Below are 20,392 nucleotides of genomic sequence, written 5' to 3'. Positions count from 1 at the left end.
ACCTGCCCCGCATTTCCAGGCCACTAAGACGCGGGACCCGCCTGGGCCCCGCCTGGAAAAGGCTTCCATTTTGCATGGAACCACCATTGGCTGCCCAAAGACTGTCGCTCAAACCCAAAGCCCTACTTTCTGCTCCGTCACACCTTTGCCTTTGCCGACACACCAAGCAGCGGGAGCGCCGCACCGGAAGGTGGCCCGAGGAATTCGTGGCTTGGCGTGCATTGGAGATGCCCTGGCAGTCTCCGTCAACAACTGATTCTTCACAGCGCGCTCGATGCGTGCAAGGTGCTTGCAAACAGCCCCGGGAAGCTGGGTCTTACCGTCTTTAGCCGCCTCGTCGCCCAACCATGTCCCGGGCCGTGCCTCGAGCCAAGAATTTGGTCACCAGAGCGCAGTGCCCAATAATTGTCTAATTACGCAGTAGGAGCCCCGCCTTGGCCAACTGGCACTCTCGCCTTCGTCAATTGATAAGGGCAGCCATGCTTCGTCGGAGCCCGAGTTTCCCCCTCGATTGAGCGCTGCACTGATTGGCATTTGCTCTCGTAAACTGATTTCCCAATTCGCCTGCCACGTCGGTCCCCGGTCTCGATTGTTGGGATGGAGTCGCTGCGTTTCTGGCCGAGACTCCATTCATATCTCCACCACGTAGAAACCGCCGCACTCTCGAGCTGCAAAACATTGCGCTCCTTATCGGAGATCGGCTTCTCACTTCGGTTCCTGGGACAGAAATTGGCCACTGCCCCAGACCTTGTATTTCATTGGGCGGTTTTTGTACGCCTCCCACCGACTGAACACGTCTTGCCGCTTGTTGACCGCCTCGTTTTCTCACCTGCGCATCAGCAAGCCAGTGGTGCCAGGGAACAAGCGTCAACACAGTCAACTTCCGCACCCTGCTCGCGTCAGTTGTTGACTAGATGTCCCACCCAGTTTGCCTGTCGGACTGTACACGATGTGCAGCAAAGTGAAATAAATGTGTTGTAAATCCCACCCAGACAGGTGTCAAGGCATCGATTTGAACAGACTGGCCTCTTCGAAATGCGCAATTCCACCATTCAAAACATCCGTCAATAACTCGATTGCGGCCGACGTCACTTAGATCTTTATCGACGGTCTCTTTATTTATATTTCTTTGTCAAAGTTGAGTCTAATATCTATTGGCCAATACTTTGTTACAAATTTGCCACACGCCCTCACGCAGATGCTGGCACATGGTCGTAGCCGCAACTGCTACAGTATCATAAACTTGTTTGAACGCACAGTGACACACATCTTCTAGTGAATTATGCCAGGTTCGCTTCCTCTTAGAGCGGGAGCTAGATGCAAAACGTGCACCACAGCCAACACAAATTTGGCAGAACAGCAGAATCTCTCTAATAATTATTTACAAAATCTTGACTACTTTAGTTTGTCCCAAACGTGGTTAACATTCCATGCCATCATACTGCATTCTGCAATGTAGAGGGTCAGAACGCGATAACTATAGGCTGCTCAGTTCCTCGAGAGGAACGGAATATATCTTCCAGAACTCCCGTGTCCATGGTGTCGCCAATTCTACCACCCGTTTCAAATCGTCAACCAGGTACCTATGGGAGGGACGACAGCTCAGCTGGCGAGCATGCGTAAGTTGACCATCAGAGGCGCCAGATCGGGACATCATAAAGACAGCAACAACAGAGGCTACCCCCCCCCCCCCCCGGCATTTACATCTCAACTTTGTCTCTGCCAGATGCCACTTATTCAACGTCAAGAGTGATTACGGACCCGAGATACTAACGCACGTATATCCGGGGCGGCCACCACCGTTGCTAATAGCCTAAGGATACCACTGAACGCGCCATGGCACGCACTTCGTGCTGAGCCGACTAGGTATTCTCTTCCACTCGCCAGCTTGGAAGTACCAGGCACTGCTGGGTACGACGAGACACAGGCTTGTGTACAGGAATCGTGGAAGTATCTTGGGGTTGGTGATACTCCCGATGGCACGGAGTGGAAGTCTCATGACATCCTTGGCCTGGGCCAGAAAGAAGTCAAACGGTTCCTGATGTGTACCAGGCGCACGAGACCAAGAATGAGAATGGGGAAACAGCGGGCTCCGGTACAGCAGTAACGGTCTTCTTCGATCTCGCGATCAAGCAGAAAGACCCGGGGTTCTTGTCAGAGAACGAGAAGGGGCAATGAAGGAGATGCGGTGACGAGGGCAAGAGTGATGGAGTGTTGAGGACAACTCTCATCCAAGTTCTCTATCTTAAATAACCATAATGTTTTTCTCTTCCAACACTCAACTAGTGAAGAGACTATTGTTTACTTGAATGCACTGCCCCCGTCGTTGCTGCTCTTCCATAGAGGGTAGGTAGCAAAAGGACAGGGAATCGAAGAGCCCTAAGACGGCGGTCTGAACCGTAATAAACCAGTTCAGGAACTTGCCCAAAAAACTTGCAACGTGCCAGCTTGGCGTCAAGGCACGTCCCAAGATTGTTCGGGCCATTTCCGGGAGTTGTTAATTAATTTACAACCCGCAGCCGAAGACGGTCCTACCTTGCGGACTAGCGAGTGCAACCGTACTCCTAGCGAGAACAGCCGATGGCCAAAACGGTTCTATATGCCGTCCGTTCTCCCGAAATGAGCATCACAAGTCGTTAAAAAAAAACTACTAAAAAAACTAGGTTAACCTAGCGCGCGAAAAAAAAAACGAAGAGGGGCTTAGATAGGAAAATCGAGCTTCTTGTAGAAAATCCAAGTTCTATCAATTATAAGGCACTGGACTTCGTTGTTGTCAACGTCACTTTCCCTCGCACCAACTGCATGCGACAGTCCGGCGATCGATAAGCGCACACAGTCTGATGCCAGCCGCCAGGATTTTGACGTCAGCCACAGCGCCCCCAAGGCCCGAAGCGCAGCCAGCGTTGTTTTCCCATCGCTGCCTGCCGGCGCACGTGTTAAAATCGAGGCTTGAGTTTGCGCAGTGCTCTTTTTGTGCCGCCAGGCTCGGTTTGCCGCGGATGAGAACTAGGGCAAGGCCCCGATCAGAAGACCCGGCTTTTTGTCGGGACTCGCGGGCTCGACAGCTGAAGACAGACCGCCCCGTCATCTTACCGGAATCAGATGACGCGACCTCGTGGACGGGCAGAAAATGGAAATTCCACTTTGCGGGGAATGGATGACACGCAGGACGCGCGTCCATTGGCCCAGACGTGTATTGGTGATTTCCGACCTCCGGGGTCCGTTTGGAATGTGGGGTGCCCGGACCTAGCCCTAGCGAAATTGCAAGCGTCCAACTTGTCCCGCGGGTCGATCTGGATTCTGGGGAAACATCTTTTCCCCGCTGCCTGGAACTGAACGACAGCCCAGCTGCCCTGCCCCATTTGACGGCCTGGGAAGTGGGAAAAAAAGGACCAAGGTTTGAGGCCCAGGGCTTTTTGCGAATAGTGGAACCCCTAAAGAACCCCCCTGAAGGAGTGAAAGCTGGGGAAGTCACAACCCGCGGATAGCACCTGTTTCGCGCCTCGGCCGTCCCCCCGCCTATGAAACAGCGTCCAACGAGCTGATGTGGAAAATCCGTAGGCGTATATCGTAGTCGATGCTCTCTGCACCGACTTCCTGCACTACCTATCTGTAGAGCTGCTGTAGTGAACACTGGAAGCGTAAAGGCAAATAAATGCTGGTGGGCTGCCCGGGCTTCCAGTGTCCAAGATTTCCCGGTTGAGTTTGCGTGAGAGGGCGGCCGCGCGCTAGCCGACCGACCGGCCCAGTGGGTTGCAGGTTGCACAGGCGCAAAAATACCCGGAGCGAGAGCCCGCCCCGTGATCGGCAGCGCTGCCCCAGAGGCCAGGGCACTGGACCACACGCGGCGGGCGTTGTTTTTGGCCGAACGGGGACGGGTCAGTGCATGAACTCGACTGACTGACGACGGCTGCCGTGTGTGTGCTGTCCCATTGTTATCGATGCAGTTTGCGCGAAGAATCCCGTGTTTCCCAACGTTACGTAATTCCACAGCAGCTGAATCTCTCCAGCTAGAAGACGGACGTAAAAGAAACCCCCCAAAAATGCCAATACTATCGAACAGTTTCTCGTATCAGCGAAATAAAAAGAGGCGTTCGTCGATACGGGATGCGGTCGTGCTGGCCGACCTATGACGATGAGTGGTGGCGTCGGTGATGGCAAGCCAGCCCCCGAAGTACTGCAGCGGCGTGCATGTGTGCACATTTACTTACGCGAAAGCCAAAAAAAAGGCCGCAAAGCACAGCAGGAAAGGCACTAGGTCATGATGCAAGCAAGTGCACGGATCAACATGAGCATTTTCGGGAAGCTATTGCTTCCCGCATGGTGAATTGTTGGATCGCTGCTTTGCGATCTGCCTGGCCACCGCTTCAAAAATAGAAACGGGGGCTGGAGTTTGACAGAGGAAAAGAGAGGTCAGGAATGTATGTACAGGTACAGACATTAAGAAAATACAGAACAAATGCAGTCGCCCATTGGCTGTTGGCCGTGGCCGTGATGTTGTGTGTTGCCCGTGGGCAGCAGCAGCAGCAGCAGGCCAAATAGCCGTGTTAGTTGAACGCCGGAACCCCCTCCCCGTAAATGTGTGCACTGCGAACCTACAGTGTGCCCCGACCCTGAAACAGATGAGTAGTAAATAAAAAAACGCCCTTGGTGTCCCTAGTTTTCCCCGCTTTCCTAGTGTAAAAGTCCGCAAATGGTCGGTGTATGTACAAGTGGTGATGCCGTGGCGGCGGTGGTGGTGCGAGTTTGCTCTCGTCCGTATTGTTGTGCGTTGTGGTTTGTTTGCGCGATGGTGTGTCGTTACATCATCTGGAAAAAGTCCAGTCGCTCTTGCTCCTCCCTCTCGGCTTTCCGCCGTGCCTCGTCTGCCCTCCGTTGTTGGGCCTTTTCGTCCGACTCGTCAATGCCGTCAGTCTTAGGCTCGGCCCATGTGGGTTCGGACGCCTTTGTTGACGCAAGCGACTCGGTCCATTTCGGGGAGGCGGCGGGCCTGTCGCTTCGGTATGGTGACCAGTTGGGCTGCTGTCTGGAGGGGTTGGCTGGCCCCGAGTATGCCGAGTAGCTGTGATGGGCTGTCGGCCGGATGCTTAATATGGCCTCTCGTGTCGGTGGTGCGCCAGCACCGCGCCCGACGGCTGGTAAGAGCGGCTTCTCGAAGTCGGAGGCACGGCTGTTATCCGAGACGATGCTGTTCTGGTAGGAGGGGGCCTGGGAAGCGTCTCTCTGGTTGACATCTGCTGCTGTTGGGCTCTTCCTCCACAACTTTAATGCCGAAAGGCAACCCATGGTGGGCAATGTGGTTCTGAACTGAGAGGTGGTGGACAACGAGGAGTGAATGGGTGGGCAGGCACGGAGAGTGTGCCGAGGCCAATGTAGCTCTTAATACAGGTGGTGTTGTTGCAGGCACGAGGCAATGCCGAGGTTTGGGCAGTACGCGGTGATTCCAAATAATAGTCTTGGAAGATGAGACGTCGAGATTTGAGGAATCTCTTTCGTCGCGTCGAGGGGATGGCTGCATCTTTTGAACCAAATTTCTTTGTCGTGGTCAGGAATGTGCAAGCCAGCGTGATGGTACATGTACGTAGGTACCTACAGGGCCCAGTCAGTGACTGCCCACAAGGTTCGGTCTAACCCCTTTGGGATCCGCTGAACCCGCCTGCCGACCTACCAACAAGAATGGATACGACAGGCATTACTGACAGGGATTACCTCAGATCCACTTGACCACAGCAGGGTGCGCGAGGGGCAGGGCATGGCCCGACCTCTTTCCCGATGCGGGGATATCTTTCCGAACCCAGGCCGCCACGGCTCTCAGGGTCCAATTGCCCAACGACAGCGATCTAAGAGCTCGTGCTGTTGCCGAAGGAGGTCGCTCGCTCAAATGTGATTCTGCCCACTCGTCCTCATCCCACGCTTGCGCTTTTCATTTCCATAAAATTGTTAGGCGAGTCCGGTTTCAACAGGATTAAGACATTGCCTAGCAATTGGCATTGACTTGCCTGCCCGAGGAATCTCCAACGCGTTTGGTTCGGCCAGCAAGCTAACCCAATGCCTCGGATTTCCGTCATCAGTGGGTGGCATGCCAGGCGGAGCCACCCCAGGCAATCCAGATGCGACAATCGGATTCCATGTTAGGTAGTGTAATACGCTGCTTAGAAGGGCACAACACACTGCTGGCTTCGCTGTGGCCATTTGGGGTCTTCCGTCATCAGTTATTCGGTGGATTGACCTGTTTCAGAATCTAACCGTCACACAACAGCAGTGACGGGAACGCGGGCGCAGTGCAGGCGCTGGAAGCAACCGCACACCCCCCTACAAACGAACCCACGTAGCGGTTTGCCTGCCTTGCTCACCAGAGCCGGCCGATCCATCGATATTATTAGCACCTCGCCCAGGGAACAAGTTCAACGGTCAACACACCAAGTGCCCCTCCTGGATGAGCCGTAGTATCGTGTGATTCCCAGGCCGGTTCTTCTAGAAGCTCGAGGAATGCCCATGGATGCAGCATCTCGTGGACGCTGTTCACTAACAATTGAAGTACGCATCTCTTCTCGACTTGGCGGGTGGAAAACCCGACCACGATAAATCAGCCGATATTGCGTTCTCAAGTCCAATGCAACAACACCACCACAGAGCGATTACTCGAATGCTGGAGTCGATAATTAAAGTTCACGGTCATCCCATTTCCGTCCCACCCACAACGTCTAACAAGGTGTTGTGGGTGAGGTCAGGGGTGAAGTGGGCGGTGCCCCTCTCAATTCCCAGGTGCCTGCGATCGCTGCGGGCAGTGACCACAAAACTAGTCGCGCACTCGAACGCTTGCCAGGGGTGGATTGGCGGTGGGGGGCCATGTGCCGACTTGCTGCACCGTTTCAGAAGCCTTTTCTTTCTGGCAGGGCTGCAGTGGTGCGGCACGATCCTCCACGACGATGGGCTGACTGATTGGTGCAATTGCCGCAGGACTTGCAAGGTTCTCTCCTGACGGCCTCGCTGCTTGCCACGAGCCTGTCCCCTTCGAGCCTCAGCCCAGCCTTAGAGTCACACTGCTCGAATGCTGTGTAGACTATCTCAGAGGCCTTAGTATTATTTTCGAGCGGGTTTGAATCCTGGTGTCACAGCGTTTGACAGTTGCGCCATATTACTAGCCAGTCGATTTGGGCTCGACCTCTAGTCTCGATGCACTCCATCAACGTTTGGACTTGGAGGGTTAAAACAGAATGGGCGAAGGACTCGAGATGCGGATTTTGGGTGATCACAGAATGGCAGGATTCAAGCTATCACCTGAGCCTCTTCTTCGCCTAACTACCTTAGTAACCTAGTTACGCGATCTTAACGCTAGGTTGCTCAGCCCGTCTGAAAAAAAACAATATTCGAAGACGCAGCACCAATACCTTTCATTTATTCAACTCGTCATTGTGTGAGTTGGCATGTTGCCTGTCAAGCTTGGACTGGCTCTGGCTCCTGTGACTGTCTACCAACCGCAGGATCCGAGACCTGTCCTGTTTCTGCGGATTGAACCCAGCCCCTGAGAAGAGCCAGTTTATGAACCGCCCAGTCCAGCAACAACGATTGTTGTGTCTGCCAATGGGGACCCTTCCACGGGCCACCTTCCGTTGTTCTCGGCAGCAACCCCTACGTTGGTATATGTTCGGCCATTGTTCTTTCTTTTCATTCAAGATAGAGCTTGCAGTTCCACCAAGAAAGATCAGCGACCAACGAGTCACCCCAAAACCTTCTTGAGATTTGATCCACGCGGGCTTGAGACGAGCTGATAAATTTCAGTCGGGTGACCACGGCAGCCATCTCGACTGTCTCTTAGCAGACCAGCCGTGCCTCTTATTCGGCTGAGAAGATGCTCGAAATGGGAAATTGGACAGTTCTTCTGCCGACTTTATGGCCAAGCCTTCTCAAATCCTTCTCGAAACTCAAATCCATCTTCATCCAAACTGGGCCGTGCTGTTCTTACCAACAGGTGCACACCCTGATGAGAGATGGTGGAGCTGAGTGGTGAGGCTCTCACGTCAGCCACACACACAATCCAATGATACCCAACCAGCGTTCACCCACACATAATTAACCTTGAACTTCGGAGTGCTTATTTGGGTAATTATCTAGGTACCTGCCGAACTAACGGTGGTGTCTGCTTATTATGTGCCACGAGGTGTGGGCTTGAATTGTGCTTTTGCAGGGATGGGTTTCTTCCAAGTTGACCCGAAACCACGCCTCCAGAAGTCGGCCGACCAGTGATTTTCTATTTCTATCTCAATCTCGCCTCCACCCCGGTTAAACGCGGAGTGTCCTGTGATTGAAAGTTCTTAGCGGCCGACCCATCCAATGTGTAGAAGGGAAATATATCCTAGCATGGTGTCGTCATCAACCTGTCTTGGCCAAACCACACGGTCGGTCGGTCGTGGCCCATGTCACTTGCCCCTGAAACCCATTGGCAACGGCGCAGAGGGGGTGAGGTACTTTGGCAAAACACAGGTGAGAACGAGAGCCAACCACAGCGCACAATGCCTTTGCAGGTAAGCCTGTGTAACCCTGCAAATCTTCGGGTATTACTTCGTCACGCACGGGCGGCGTGTTTTTCCGTGATTTCTCCCGAGTTTTATGGCACCCAAGCCGATGCGCTGGATGCGGGCTGAGAAATTGCATTGGTGGCTTCCAAAGAGCTTCGTTTAAGTCGAGGGTAGATCACAAGCAAGCAAGCCTTCGAGTCCGACGCCGCTGCGTTGGGTGGGATGGTTTGCCCCTGGAAAAGTGGGATCTCGGCCAACGTCACCCCTCTCCCGGAAACGCCTCCTTCGGCCAGCGGGTTCGCATTCTTGCCTGGAAAATGAAACCCTGGGTCGGATCCTGCCTAAAATTTAACCTTTCTTTGCATTTACGTATCTCGCCTTGCAGTCTAGTTCGGGATCGACAGAACGGTCGACCATGAACAACTCCACGGTAGAATCTCGCAGAGGTCGCCGTTAGCAGCTGACTTGAAAGTCATGGAAGGCCGCGAGCCTGTGCGCCCCTGAGCCCAAGATGGATCTTTCTATCCTACAGGCAGGCCTTCATTACTGTCACGTGCTCCTCACGTGACTTCTCCCCCCAAGGACTACCAACAACCATAACACACACACACACACACCCCCCTTTTTGACATCTGTCAAGTATGGACATAAAACGGAACTCATGAGATGACAAATGATGCTTGTGTTGTATGTTATATGCATGCTTTAGTTCTTATCATCCGTAGTAGTGGAGCCACTGCTCCTATTGTTATTGTTCCTACGAAACAATGGGCTTTGCCAAGGCCCCACGTGGCTGTAGAGGCCCCGTCCAAGTGTCAAAGCGAGATGGCAAAAACAGAGGCGGATGATTCCCTCGTTAGTATAGATGCCTGAAATATGACCTTCCTAATGGGAAGCATTGTAACTGCACAGGGTTTCTAGGCCATGGTCTTTTTCTGGGCCCACAATCTTCAAGGCAGACGGAACGCACGTGTTGTTTGCTGAAGAGAACAAGTCACCGTGTTCAAGCATAGTCCACACGCAATATTAAGAGCGGGCCCGAAGATGCCTTCGGCACCTTTCTAGCGGGGCACTTGTGAAACTCGTCCTCCTGTTTTCTTCTCGCATCAAAAGCTCGACCGATTCCCCACCTCCCCTCCTCTCCATTTATTTTCCTCTTCCACACACCCTACCTGACTCTCTACCTCTTTGCTACTCAACCTCCCTACCTTTCCCCATCACTCCCTCTTTCTGTCTCCCTCTCTACACTCTCCCCTTTCTGCACATATCCATCTTTATATCTTGAAATATCACCCTTCCATTTGCTGGCGCGTTTTTGACAAACCATAGGGACTGTGTCGCGCGATGCGAGCCGCAAGGCAGTTGACAAGTGCCATCTTCTCCGCGTCGACACCAATCGCCTTATCCAGGCAGCCAGCGCGCTTGACCGCCTTGACAAGGCTACTGGCTTTATCTCCTCGTAAGCAGGCTGGTCATCGCGCTACTGCTTGTTGACAAGTACTGCTTACGTGGCATGGCCTGGAGCCCAAGATTTTCCGGCCGCCAGAGCCAAGTCCTGGGCCTGGGTCTGTTCGGATAGAAAGGGGGGTAGGGCGCCGCGTGACCGCGTGTCTTGGTCAGTGCTCAGAAAATGCGGTTGCAAAGGGCCTATTAGGAGCTTTTCCGGGCACGTTTTCCAACAACTCCGGTTGCCCGGAGAAGGACAGACGGTTTCCTGGGGGCCTAAATGGTGTAATGGTACTAGACGCAGCTGCAAAAAATTGTACATCACGACGAAGTATCTTGCCCAGGTCGATTCCCGCTTCGGTCGGGAAATAATAGGACCCGATAGACGCTCATGAGAAGGATCTAGCCATGGATGAATTCTCTGAGCAGGGGATTTTAAGGAAAAGTAGATTCTGGTCAAATCCAGGTTTGGCGAGTCCGAAACAATACGTCTGTCTTTCTCTGGGGATTTCTTTTTGCCCTCGATTGGTTTTTTGGCCCACCTTTCGCCACTATCGCCACTATCGCCACCCAATATTGTTCCAGCACCGTTGTTCCAGTCGGTGCGTCAGCCGTCCGAGTGTTGACGTGATTTCCTGCGCGCACCACAATGGGGTAGGTTTCGTGTGAGCGCTGCGATGATTCAGGGACACCGCTGGGTAATTCGCCGTCTTCAGGGACCAACACCGCCGCAAAAAGAAAGGCGTTGAAAGTGCTGCTGTCGCAGTTATTACCCTCCTCGTCTTCTCATTTGTGAGAGTGAATGGGGCCAGTCATGCGTCTGCTAATTACATTGCGCACACTATGATGAATTACAATGCATGTAGAAAGGAATGGGAACTACCGTGGCGGTCGGAGAAGGAAAAAGAAAAAGGTACTGACCAGCCGACTGGATACATAGGGACTGCCGGATTAATGTGCACAAGGCGGTTCAGGCACCCCAAAATACGACGAAATTCCAAGCCGAGACAGTGGTAGTTATTAATGGTGCCCCCACGTGGAAAGCATCTTCGACCGTCAGGCTGTGGCGGATGATACGAGTCTCAAATATCTTGGTTCAAGGTGGCCCTATGTCGGTCATGCGCAGCCCATTGGTGAGTGTCGTCCTACCAGGTCTTCATCCTTTGTGCCTTTTACGTCAATTTGATACTATTGTCTTGCTAATCTTTTCTGATCCGTCTTTTAGGTTTTCATCATGGTTTTATTAATTAGGTGCCTTAGGAACACTTGTGGGGCTCATTCTCATCGTATAACTTGGACAATGCTGGGGTCCTGGGTGGCGCCGGGGTGTTACAAGCTTGAAGAACTTATGATACAAGCAGAAACTATAAGGGACCGAGTTATGGATCGTAAATGACCCAGGATTCGATCATATTAATGTTTAGGAACTAGGGAGATGTCACGCTCCAGATCTAGGACAGTGTAGCCAGACAATAACAAGGACGAGGCACATCGGGCCAGGTACCATAGTCCGAGCTTAGAGGCTCCGAATCCGCCGTCTTATTGTGTTTGCCTGCTAAGCCTGATGTCGCCTGTAGCAGACTTAACCCTAATAAAAAGCAAAACCATAAGCACCTTGTGCTGTTCCGTCACACACAGTCACACACAGTCACAGTCACACACAGTCACACACAGTCACACACAGTCACACGCAGTCACACACAGCTGCACAATTTTTACTTACATTTTGGCCATCTGTTTTCACCCTCATTCCTTTCTTCCTGTTAAACAAGTGCTAGTTGGGCATCTAATTTATTGCTAGCATAAGAGCACTATCATCTTACGATTGCGTGCACTCAAAAGGCCACGTCCCCTCCACGCGTGAGGATGATGCGCGTCGTCACCCTGTCCAACCACTGTGCTGGCAGACACTACGCAACTTCAGCTTCATATTCTTGGCGAAGAGTTTAACCGCAGGATGTGTGAAGCGTTGTTACCTCACCACACACGACCGCCCACACCCACGCACACACCAAACAAGCAGGAAAGAAAAATGAAAAGCACGACCAGAGGGCGATCATAATTCACATGACCATCGACCGCTCAAAAATGGCAGCCTACCGGCGATCGCAAGACGAAACGGAAGAGTTCAACGACGGATGAAGCCGACACATTCTCCTTTTACAAGTTCAAAAAGTTGTCGGATGACGGCGACAATATCCAAGAAGAAGACTCCTTCCAAGAAGATCAAGAAAGAGGATGCCGAGGCCGAGGCCGAGAGTAAGTGTCTCACTACTTCATGCTTGGCGCGCCGTTCACTCACAGCCTCGCGTCACAGAAGACCGGGAAACACGGCCACTATCCCCAGTGCCAAAACCGGAACGCCACGTCTTAAAAGGTGTCAGATTAAAGTCGCCAGCTGCCTAACCAACAAGCCAATCTTTCACATAACGGCTGTCAGGGCCTCTTGGAAACGGAACTTGCCTATGGCATTGGATCGACAAGCCACATCTAACTGCTGTTCATATGGAACCTTTCCCCACTTCGCTCCTTCAACTTCTCATTTAAACACTTGCCACTACCACCATAATCTGCACCAGAGGCTGTTCAATCGAGCCCACGCCCCAGACTTCGTCACGGACCTCGGCTGCCTACCCCTCAGCGCATCTTTCTACTCTGAGGGCGGGAAATGGGTGGGACGTTTGAGCGCCGCCAGTTTTCAGGGCTATCATTACAGGGGGTCTGACAAGCTCGAACGAAGCTCGAACGGATCCGTAAGGTGTAATTGGGACGACACCTGGCAAACGAACCGGTACCATGCGACTTTAAATTCGGGCTACTGTGGAGGATTATGCCTTGTTGGCCTCGACCATCGCACAAAATACGTAAAAAAAAAATTAAATAAAAAAAAGAAGAAAAAAGAAAAGGGAAAAAACGGTCCAGGGTTAGCTTCCAATCGGAGAGCAAGGGCGCCGGCAGGGATTCGGCTTTGACTCTCCTCGGTCCCCTGTCAGGCCAAGTAAAGGATGGCTTGGCGCTTAGGCTTCGACTTACCCAGCCATCGGTTCCGGGTTGCGACGCGAGCAGGCAGAGCAGCCTCCTCCCCGGCATGAGCTGCTCATCATGTATGGCGGGCTCGGCACTATGCTTCTGTCCCATGGGCTGGGGCCGGTGCCGAGCTTTTCATCCTGTTTGGGTGGCTCGGCATCATGCTTGTAAGTGAGGGCAGGTACGCTTGATTAAGGTGGTCACGATGTGGGCAATGAGTGGTGCGAGCAATGACTGGTATTGGTGTGAGACTTCAACCTGGCCCTCGCAAAGGAAGGGGACGAGGGTCACTGCTTATATATATGGCGGAGTGCTTGGGCCGGCGGGTGAGAGGTCATGACAAAGGAGTGAGGTCTTGGCCAGCCGGTTGTGTGTGCAATCTGGTTTTGTGTGTGGGTCGGGGCTCTTTCCTTACAATGCTCCTCCCCCATGGGTTGGGGCCGGCGCCGAGCTGCTCATCATGTGGGCTCTGCTCCGCGGCAAAAACGGCGGAGGCGCAGGCGCAGGCGGACAGAAGAGAGGCCAGGGGGGGCGCATTAAACAGAACATATTTGTTTTGTCTGCTCAACGAGGCTCCGCTCAAGGAGGGACTTTCACTGTTGGATTTATCACAAACTTGAAATGGCTTATATACATCGCCACGCACATATTGAAAGCGAACACAGGTCTGACTGCGATATAGCACAGGATGTCAGTCATACTTGCTACGTAATTAGGAGGCGATTTACATGCTGTGGAATGATGATCACGTGATGTAAAGCAAGCAAAGTGTGCACAAATTAGAGTTGGAAGACAGAGATGGAAGACAGCCATCCCCGGCTTGTGCGGACATGAAGAGTGCCGCTACCACTCCTAAACCGATTTTGCTGGTAAGGGGTGGCATCGAGCATATGAGGCGCAATTTGGTTGGATTCAACGTTTATACTTGGAGGATACGAGGCATGTTTGGTTGAAGCGGTTTGGGAATATTTGACTTGGAGGTTTTCTCATAGGTATGGTGTCGATTTACAAAGCAATTCTGCTATGACGTTGACAAAATTCTACTGCAACTCGGAAGAAATCACGTTGGCTGAGCGGTCACGTGGTGAGGCTGGCCAAGAAGATGGAGTTGTTGAACAATTATTTTTTCGGCATTCAATTTTGTTGCAGAACGTACAGTTCAGTTATTACCGGCGTGTAAGTCCATGTCAATCTGGAAATCTAGTGAATAGGTATCTTGCAAAAAAAAAAAAAAAAAAAAAAAAAAACGACGTGATGTAGCATCTCATTCTCTGTCTTAACTCTCTAGCCGCCAGTCGTTATCGCTAGGCGCAATGACGACAGATGGGCTGAGCTTGAGTGCGAGATTAATCCGAAACAGTGGGGGCGTGGCAAGCGGAAAGGACGTTAACGTGCCACACGCTCGCCCAAAGTGGCAGGAGGCGTGGCGGGGATCTGCAGCGTCGGCACGCTCGCGGCCCGTTGGTGATTGGGGTTGGTGATTGGTCGGGGGTTGGGATAACCGATAAAAAGAGGGGAGTCAAGACTTCTCCCGAAAACCACACCGTTTTCCGACATTGAACCTTTTTCTTGAACAGAAAGAAAAGAAGAACAACGGCTGATGCTACTGCGCATCATGGAAAAGGCCCTCCCAGTTGCAACCCCGCCCCCGCAAGGACAGCGGGGTTGGCCCAAGACTGCCAAGTACGTTGGCGGCATATTCGCTCTGTCTTTCGCCCTTTCTCTGCTGTTCCCAGATAGCGCCCCGATTGGACTCCAGAGGCTGCCGCTTGGCAGGCCAAGATATCGCGTCGAAGATGGCTGCAAACAGCCCGACGCCATATTCCCTACCAAAAACACCGAGTTGGACCGCATCTACGAGTACCTCTCGTCGGACGGCTTCAGGAACGAAACGATTGAGCGGCTGTCGGGCGCCGTCAAGGTCAAAACCGAGTCGTTCGACGACCTGGGCCCCGTCGGCGAGGATGCAAGGTGGGAAGTCTTCTACGACTTCCACGCCTACCTCAAGGACACGTTCCCCCTCATCCACGCCAAGCTCGCCGTCGACAAGATCAACACGCACGGCCTTCTCTACACGTGGAAGGGCAGCGACGGCTCCCTCAAGCCCACCCTGCTGATGGCGCACCAGGACACGGTGCCCGTGCCGGCCGAGACGGTTGGCTCGTGGACCCATCCGCCCTTTTCCGGCGCCTACGACGGCAGGTATATCTGGGGCCGCGGGTCCAGCGATTGCAAGAACCAGCTGATCGCCACCATGGAGGCCGTCGAGCTGCTGCTGCAGGCCGGCTTCGAGCCCAAGCGCACCCTTCTTCTTTCTTTTGGCTTTGACGAGGAGTGCGGCGGCCAGCAGGGCGCGTCCTCGCTGTCGTCCGCCATCCAGAAGCGGTACGGGGATGACAGCGTCGCCGTCATCGTCGACGAGGGCGCCACCTTTGAGCGGGCATGGGGCGTGCTCTTCGCCAAGCCCGGCACGGCAGAAAAGGGCTACACAGACGTCAAGATAACCGTGCGCATGCCCGGCGGGCACTCGTCCATCCCGCCCCAGCACACGAGCATCGGTGTGCTCAGCGAGCTGATCGTGCGCCTCGAAGACGGGCAGTACCGCACCCACCTCGAGGACGAGAACCCCTACTACACCCAGCTGCAGTGCGGCGCCGCCCACTCGCCCGACTTCCCCAGCAAGCTCAAGAAGCTGCTCTCGAAGCGCCTGTCGTCGCCCTCGCGCAGCACCTGCAAAGCCAAGCCTGACTACCTCGCCCTGGAAGCCGCCAAGCAGGGCCCCGAGATCCGGTACCTGATGCAGACGTCGCAGGCCGTCGACGTGGTCGGCGGCGGCGTCAAGATCAATGCGCTGCCCGAGCGCGCCAGCGCCACTGTCAACCACCGCATCAACATCGGCGACACGCGCGACCTGGTGTACAACCGGCTAGCCGGGATCGCGACCGGCATCGCGCACAGGCACAACCTGACGCTGCACGCCTTCGACGGCGGCGAGGGCCCGGCGTCGATCACGCTCGAGGCCTCGCGTATCGAGGTCCCCCCGTCGCCCGTCACGCCCGCCGACGGCCGGCCGTATGCCGTGCTCGCCGGCACCGTGCGCGCCCTGTATGGGGGTGACGGCGTCGTTGTCGCCCCAGGCATCATGACCGGCAACACAGATACGAGGTACTACTGGGCCCTGACGAGGCACATCTTCCGCTTCGGGCCTGGCTACGATGCGGACGAGGGCACCGGCCTCGAGAACATCCACACCGTCAACGAAAAGATCAGCGTCGCGAGCCACGTCAATACTGTCAAGTGGCTCATGCTGTTTTTGCGGAACATGGACGAGGCCGAGCTGTGATTCTTGAATTAGGCTGCGGGAGAAGCGGGATCCTGAATTGGGCAATAGCGAGTACTTCTGCGACGGCTGAGAGCGAAGCCATTATAGAAGGATGTATTTTGGTCTCATCCAATGGAAACATAGCTTTATTTGGCCTGGCACATGTCGCAACTGAATGCCGTGCGTCTGTTAGTCTGTGCAATCTCGGCCGAGTAATTAGCTCAAGGCCAGATCTCCCTCAAGTTATTACTGTCAACTGTTGAACACGAGATGAGTCTCTGCCGCCGTGCACTCTCGCTCTGGCCTGCCAGATCATCGTCCAGACCAGCAAAACAACACACTTGAACACGCAGCACTGGCCGGGAGGTGTGTCAACCCCCCCTCCCAAATGGTTTCTCTTGTGATACAGCAGCAGCTAGGTCAAAACACCTCTGCATGTTGTTAGAGCGGCCTAAAATATCCTCGAGCGGTACCGTAGTCAAGTCTCAGCTGACGACAGAGGGAGCCGCGGGTCTTCGTGCCCATCATGGCAATGGCGGAGTCCAGGCTGTTTGTGTTTGGCTGTTTGTGTTTGGTTGTCAGTGAGCCGCCGACGACTGGAAACCAGGTGGTCTTGCGCGGCTGGAAAGGAGGCCCGTTTGCGTGTTTAGGGATCTAGGAAGGGTCATTAGATTGGTTCGATTGCATGTGGTCCCGGGCGAGGCCGGCGGTGAACTGTGGTGTAGAGTAGACAGGTTTCATGGGCTTAGGGTCCCATCTCCGCGGAGCTGAGGATGTTTTTGGTGTTCATGTAGACTGTAGACTTGGGTAGGTGGGCGCGGAGGATGTCGGTCGCGAGATCAAGTGTTGGCAGAGGAGCGAGCTGTGAAAATCTGTAATCACACCAGGGCTTTCTGGTTAGCATAACCAGTGCCGTTGATTGGTCTCATGTAGGGAGTCTGTAGAGGTGTACCTACCTGGCATGTCGCGCAGCCATGCAGTAATTTCGAGATAGAGAGGCAGTCGAGGGTGTGGGAAATGTCTGCGCTGTGGTTTCGCGAAGCGGAAGGTTGGCTCGCGAGTGTGGCATTCCGAAAGGCGGACTCGACTGTTAGCTAAATACCTTCTTCGGCCTGCTTCTGCCATTTCTGTCTGCAGATACGGGTAGTCAGTGTTGGGCAGAACGAAGGGAACGAGTAGACACGGTCTGTGATTTGTGATTGTGGCAATTAGCAGTAGCAGAGGGCACCGATGGGCCGGATGTGAGACGAGCCAGCCAACTGGGAGACGCAGATTTGGGCGAGAGACGCAGATTTAGGCGAGAGACGCAGATTTGGGCGAGAGACGCAGATTTGGGCGACCGAAGAAGAGAGGCTGGACACTGACGGGTTTGGTGGCTCGGGAGGAGAATTCTGGTGGGTGGGGAAACAAGGCCTCAGAGACCCAGTCGTGCCAGTTTGGCAATAAGGTACGCTGCCAGTTCAGTGAGCCCGACGCATGGAAAGAACGGAGGAAGACACGGGAGGTAAAATGAGTGAAGAGATTGACATGTCGAGCCAGCCGCCAGCAGGCCGCGCTCGTGGCGAACTGTGATCCCGGGGCTCGCCAGAAGACGAGGCACTCTGGTGTACCGCATAGTCAACGCGATTCTTCAAAAGCAGAGACGTTCGCTTCGTAGATAATAGCATGTCTGATTCTCGAGCTGCCGCTCCCACTAAATCCTTAGATTCTACTGGGCGGTTTTGGGCCGACACCACCAGCCCGTGCCCTCGTTCTCTGGCAGCCCAATTTGCGCTGCAGCCGCGCACAAAATGGCCGGATTAGGATTTAATCGGCCAACGCGCAGTGATTTCGCACACTAGAGGCACACCAACATTACGGAAGGATAGCCTAGCAGACGGCTGGACCACGGAGTGCGAGAGATGCTGCTAGAGGTTCACACTCGATGAGGAAATCGATAACTACAATACAGAAGCCGCGTATCGGATCACGCTGCGTGGAGCTGGGCCGAATGAAAATGTTGGAACAACGCGCATTCCAGCCACATAGAGGTGGCTGTAGCAACGCATTCATCAGCCACACAGGCGGCGGTGGAGGCGTAGGGGTCCTAGATTCCATATAAGTAGCCTACGGCCACCTCTTTCTTCTAGATAGACATAGACAACAATGACCATCACTTGAACCACCAGCTTTCGGCGTGCAGCACGCCCTGTTGTTTTCAGTACCGGTACCTGGTGATTCCAACAGAAAACCCGTCACAGTCATGTTCTGTGCGAGGGCAGCGACAGCCATAACCCGTGGCGTACGCAGGCAGCTACGGAGATTCAAGGCAGCAGAGTAAGAGGACAGAAGGCAAGAGAAAGATGATTCTTCCCCATGTCGCCACTGAAGCGGCGATCACAGTGAAAAAGAAGTAGAAGAGTCTTCAGAAGAAGAGGTGGGAATCAAAAATTGAGGCCGCACTGCCCCGAAGGACGAATGACTGTAAGAGACAACCGCGGAGTGCAGTGCAGGTCTCCTACTGCAGTGTAGAGGATTCTTGAGCTCCCTACACTCAGCCAAGGTAAGTATGAAGAAGAAAAGAAAAAGAAGAGGAAGAAGGCGGGCGGGAAATTTTCTTTTATGTACATCCAAGTTGGTCCGTGCACGACTGCAAAAATTGGGGGATCCACCGCATGTGGGTCACCCTCGAGGCTGCTGTTTGTGCAAACATCGCTTTTTCTTTGGGTGCTGCTGCTCCTGCCTTCTTCAACGAAACCGGCCGGGTCAGCAGGAAGGAGCGGGAGAGGAAGTCGGAACGGTAGCAGAGACAAAGATGCCCGATGCCAGCTCCGTGCCCTCATCACTACTAGGTAACAAGAGTGAATTCAAGTCGAGTTTGAAAACAAATGCAACATCCATTCTTCCCAAGCTGCCCGCGGGAGTCACGTGAACTTACCGCCTCCTGCGAGTCTGAACTTGTATCCTAGCACTGTACGAGAATCTCCATCCAACAACATGCACAAACCAGAGCCTCCCGCTTGTACTCGTCGAGGTCGAGGCTGGAGATGAAGGCCCAGCGCGGGGCAAACGCCGCCTTCAGCCTATCGGGGTCCAAGTCGACGTCCTTCTCCTGCCCACAGATATCCTGTCCGCCCCTCGGCTCGAGTCAATGACGCGCTGGTACCTCGGCCGCCTCGCCGCGTCAAACGCCTTGAAAGCCGCGTCAATATCCCCAGGGCGCGCCACGCGGCCAAAGAGCGCCCCCAGAATCGCCGCGCCCTCAAACGCCTGCCCTGCGCCCGCGCCCTGCCACCATGTTGTGGCGTGTGCCACGTCGCCGACAATGTACACGCGACCCCTCGCGTGCGTCAGCGTCGACTTCTGCTCCCACTGCGAATAACTGTTACGTGATTAGTGCACGGCCCTACCATAATCATTTAGGCCTCGTAAGGCACCCTAGCTTCTTAAAGAAATCATCTTCTTTTCTTCTCTCATTCCAGGATGGTATTAGCCACAACAATAACCCTGCGGGTTCGGCTAGTCGAGGACCAGCTAGACAGGTAATCAAACATGTCAGCTCACGGTGGGCCATCACCACGCCACTAGGCGCAGCCCAGGCTAATCAACAAAGAAGAAAACAGCAGCCTACATCAACCACACCCCGAGCAATCGGGCCGTCAAGCCTATCATTCAGAGTTTGCATCAAGAACTCGCGCGTGAGCAGCCTTTTGCGGTCCCGCGGCGGATCGTGTTCAACAGCCGAGACAACACACTGCACGAGCGACCTGTCCTCAGGGACGTCATGCACGACGAACGCGCCGTCGCCGACCCGACCCACCCATACTGCCTATCGACGTCGAAATCCTGGCTTCCCAGCGCCGCCGAGGCCTTGGCGAACGGCACCAGCAAGCTGCGCTGCCTAGGTCTGGGATCGCCATGCCTGATGCTGGCCCGGAGCTCTGCATATACACACCTCAGTCAGCGGGTTGGAACACATGGCTCTCAGATAGAGATGAAGAAACACATGCGAGCATGAGGCGGGACGAGTTCGTCGGCAGGCCCCGGCCAGCCAGCCGCTCACGAAGGCGATGCGCATGTGCGTAGTGGTGTCTGTCAT

General features: G+C 54.1%; 5 protein-coding genes across 5 annotated transcripts; 3 read left to right on the top strand and 2 right to left on the bottom strand.

The window, feature by feature from the left end:
- Positions 1 to 4,800: 4,800 nt before the first annotated feature.
- On the bottom strand, positions 4,801 to 5,286 carry B0T26DRAFT_752499 (uncharacterized protein; the record flags this gene model as incomplete). Its single annotated transcript, XM_060445532.1, has 1 exon — positions 4,801 to 5,286. One exon carries the CDS (start codon positions 5,284 to 5,286, stop codon positions 4,801 to 4,803), a length of 486 nt encoding a protein of 161 aa, XP_060297384.1.
- Positions 5,287 to 6,165: 879 nt separating this feature from the next.
- Positions 6,166 to 7,385, top strand: B0T26DRAFT_713671 (uncharacterized protein). Its single transcript, XM_060442136.1, has one exon. It carries the CDS (start codon positions 6,614 to 6,616, stop codon positions 6,980 to 6,982), a length of 369 nt encoding a protein of 122 aa, XP_060297383.1. The 5' UTR covers positions 6,166 to 6,613; the 3' UTR covers positions 6,983 to 7,385.
- Positions 7,386 to 10,739: 3,354 nt separating this feature from the next.
- B0T26DRAFT_713668 (uncharacterized protein) lies at positions 10,740 to 11,377 on the top strand (the record flags this gene model as incomplete). Its single annotated transcript, XM_060442135.1, has 2 exons — positions 10,740 to 11,098; positions 11,191 to 11,377. Coding segments are annotated over exons 1-2 (230 nt in total), but the record flags the coding sequence as incomplete, so codon positions are not given.
- Positions 11,378 to 14,607: 3,230 nt separating this feature from the next.
- Positions 14,608 to 16,335, top strand: B0T26DRAFT_741486 (uncharacterized protein; the record flags this gene model as incomplete). The annotated part of the gene is made up of 2 exons (XM_060443973.1): positions 14,608 to 14,675; positions 14,754 to 16,335. 2 exons carry the CDS (start codon positions 14,608 to 14,610, stop codon positions 16,333 to 16,335), a joined length of 1,650 nt encoding a protein of 549 aa, XP_060297381.1.
- Positions 16,336 to 18,125: 1,790 nt separating this feature from the next.
- On the bottom strand, positions 18,126 to 20,392 carry B0T26DRAFT_803397 (uncharacterized protein; the record flags this gene model as incomplete). Its single annotated transcript, XM_060447084.1, has 8 exons — positions 18,126 to 18,502; positions 19,232 to 19,258; positions 19,301 to 19,376; positions 19,460 to 19,675; positions 19,800 to 19,827; positions 19,858 to 19,893; positions 20,049 to 20,163; positions 20,249 to 20,392. 8 exons carry the CDS (start codon positions 20,390 to 20,392, stop codon positions 18,467 to 18,469), a joined length of 678 nt encoding a protein of 225 aa, XP_060297380.1. The 3' UTR covers positions 18,126 to 18,466.

Source organism: Lasiosphaeria miniovina, assembly GCF_030549165.1.
Source record: "Lasiosphaeria miniovina strain SMH2392-1A chromosome Unknown B0T26scaffold_4, whole genome shotgun sequence".
NCBI lineage: Eukaryota > Fungi > Ascomycota > Sordariomycetes > Sordariales > Lasiosphaeriaceae > Lasiosphaeria > Lasiosphaeria miniovina.
This window is presented reverse-complemented; position numbering and strand designations above follow the sequence as displayed.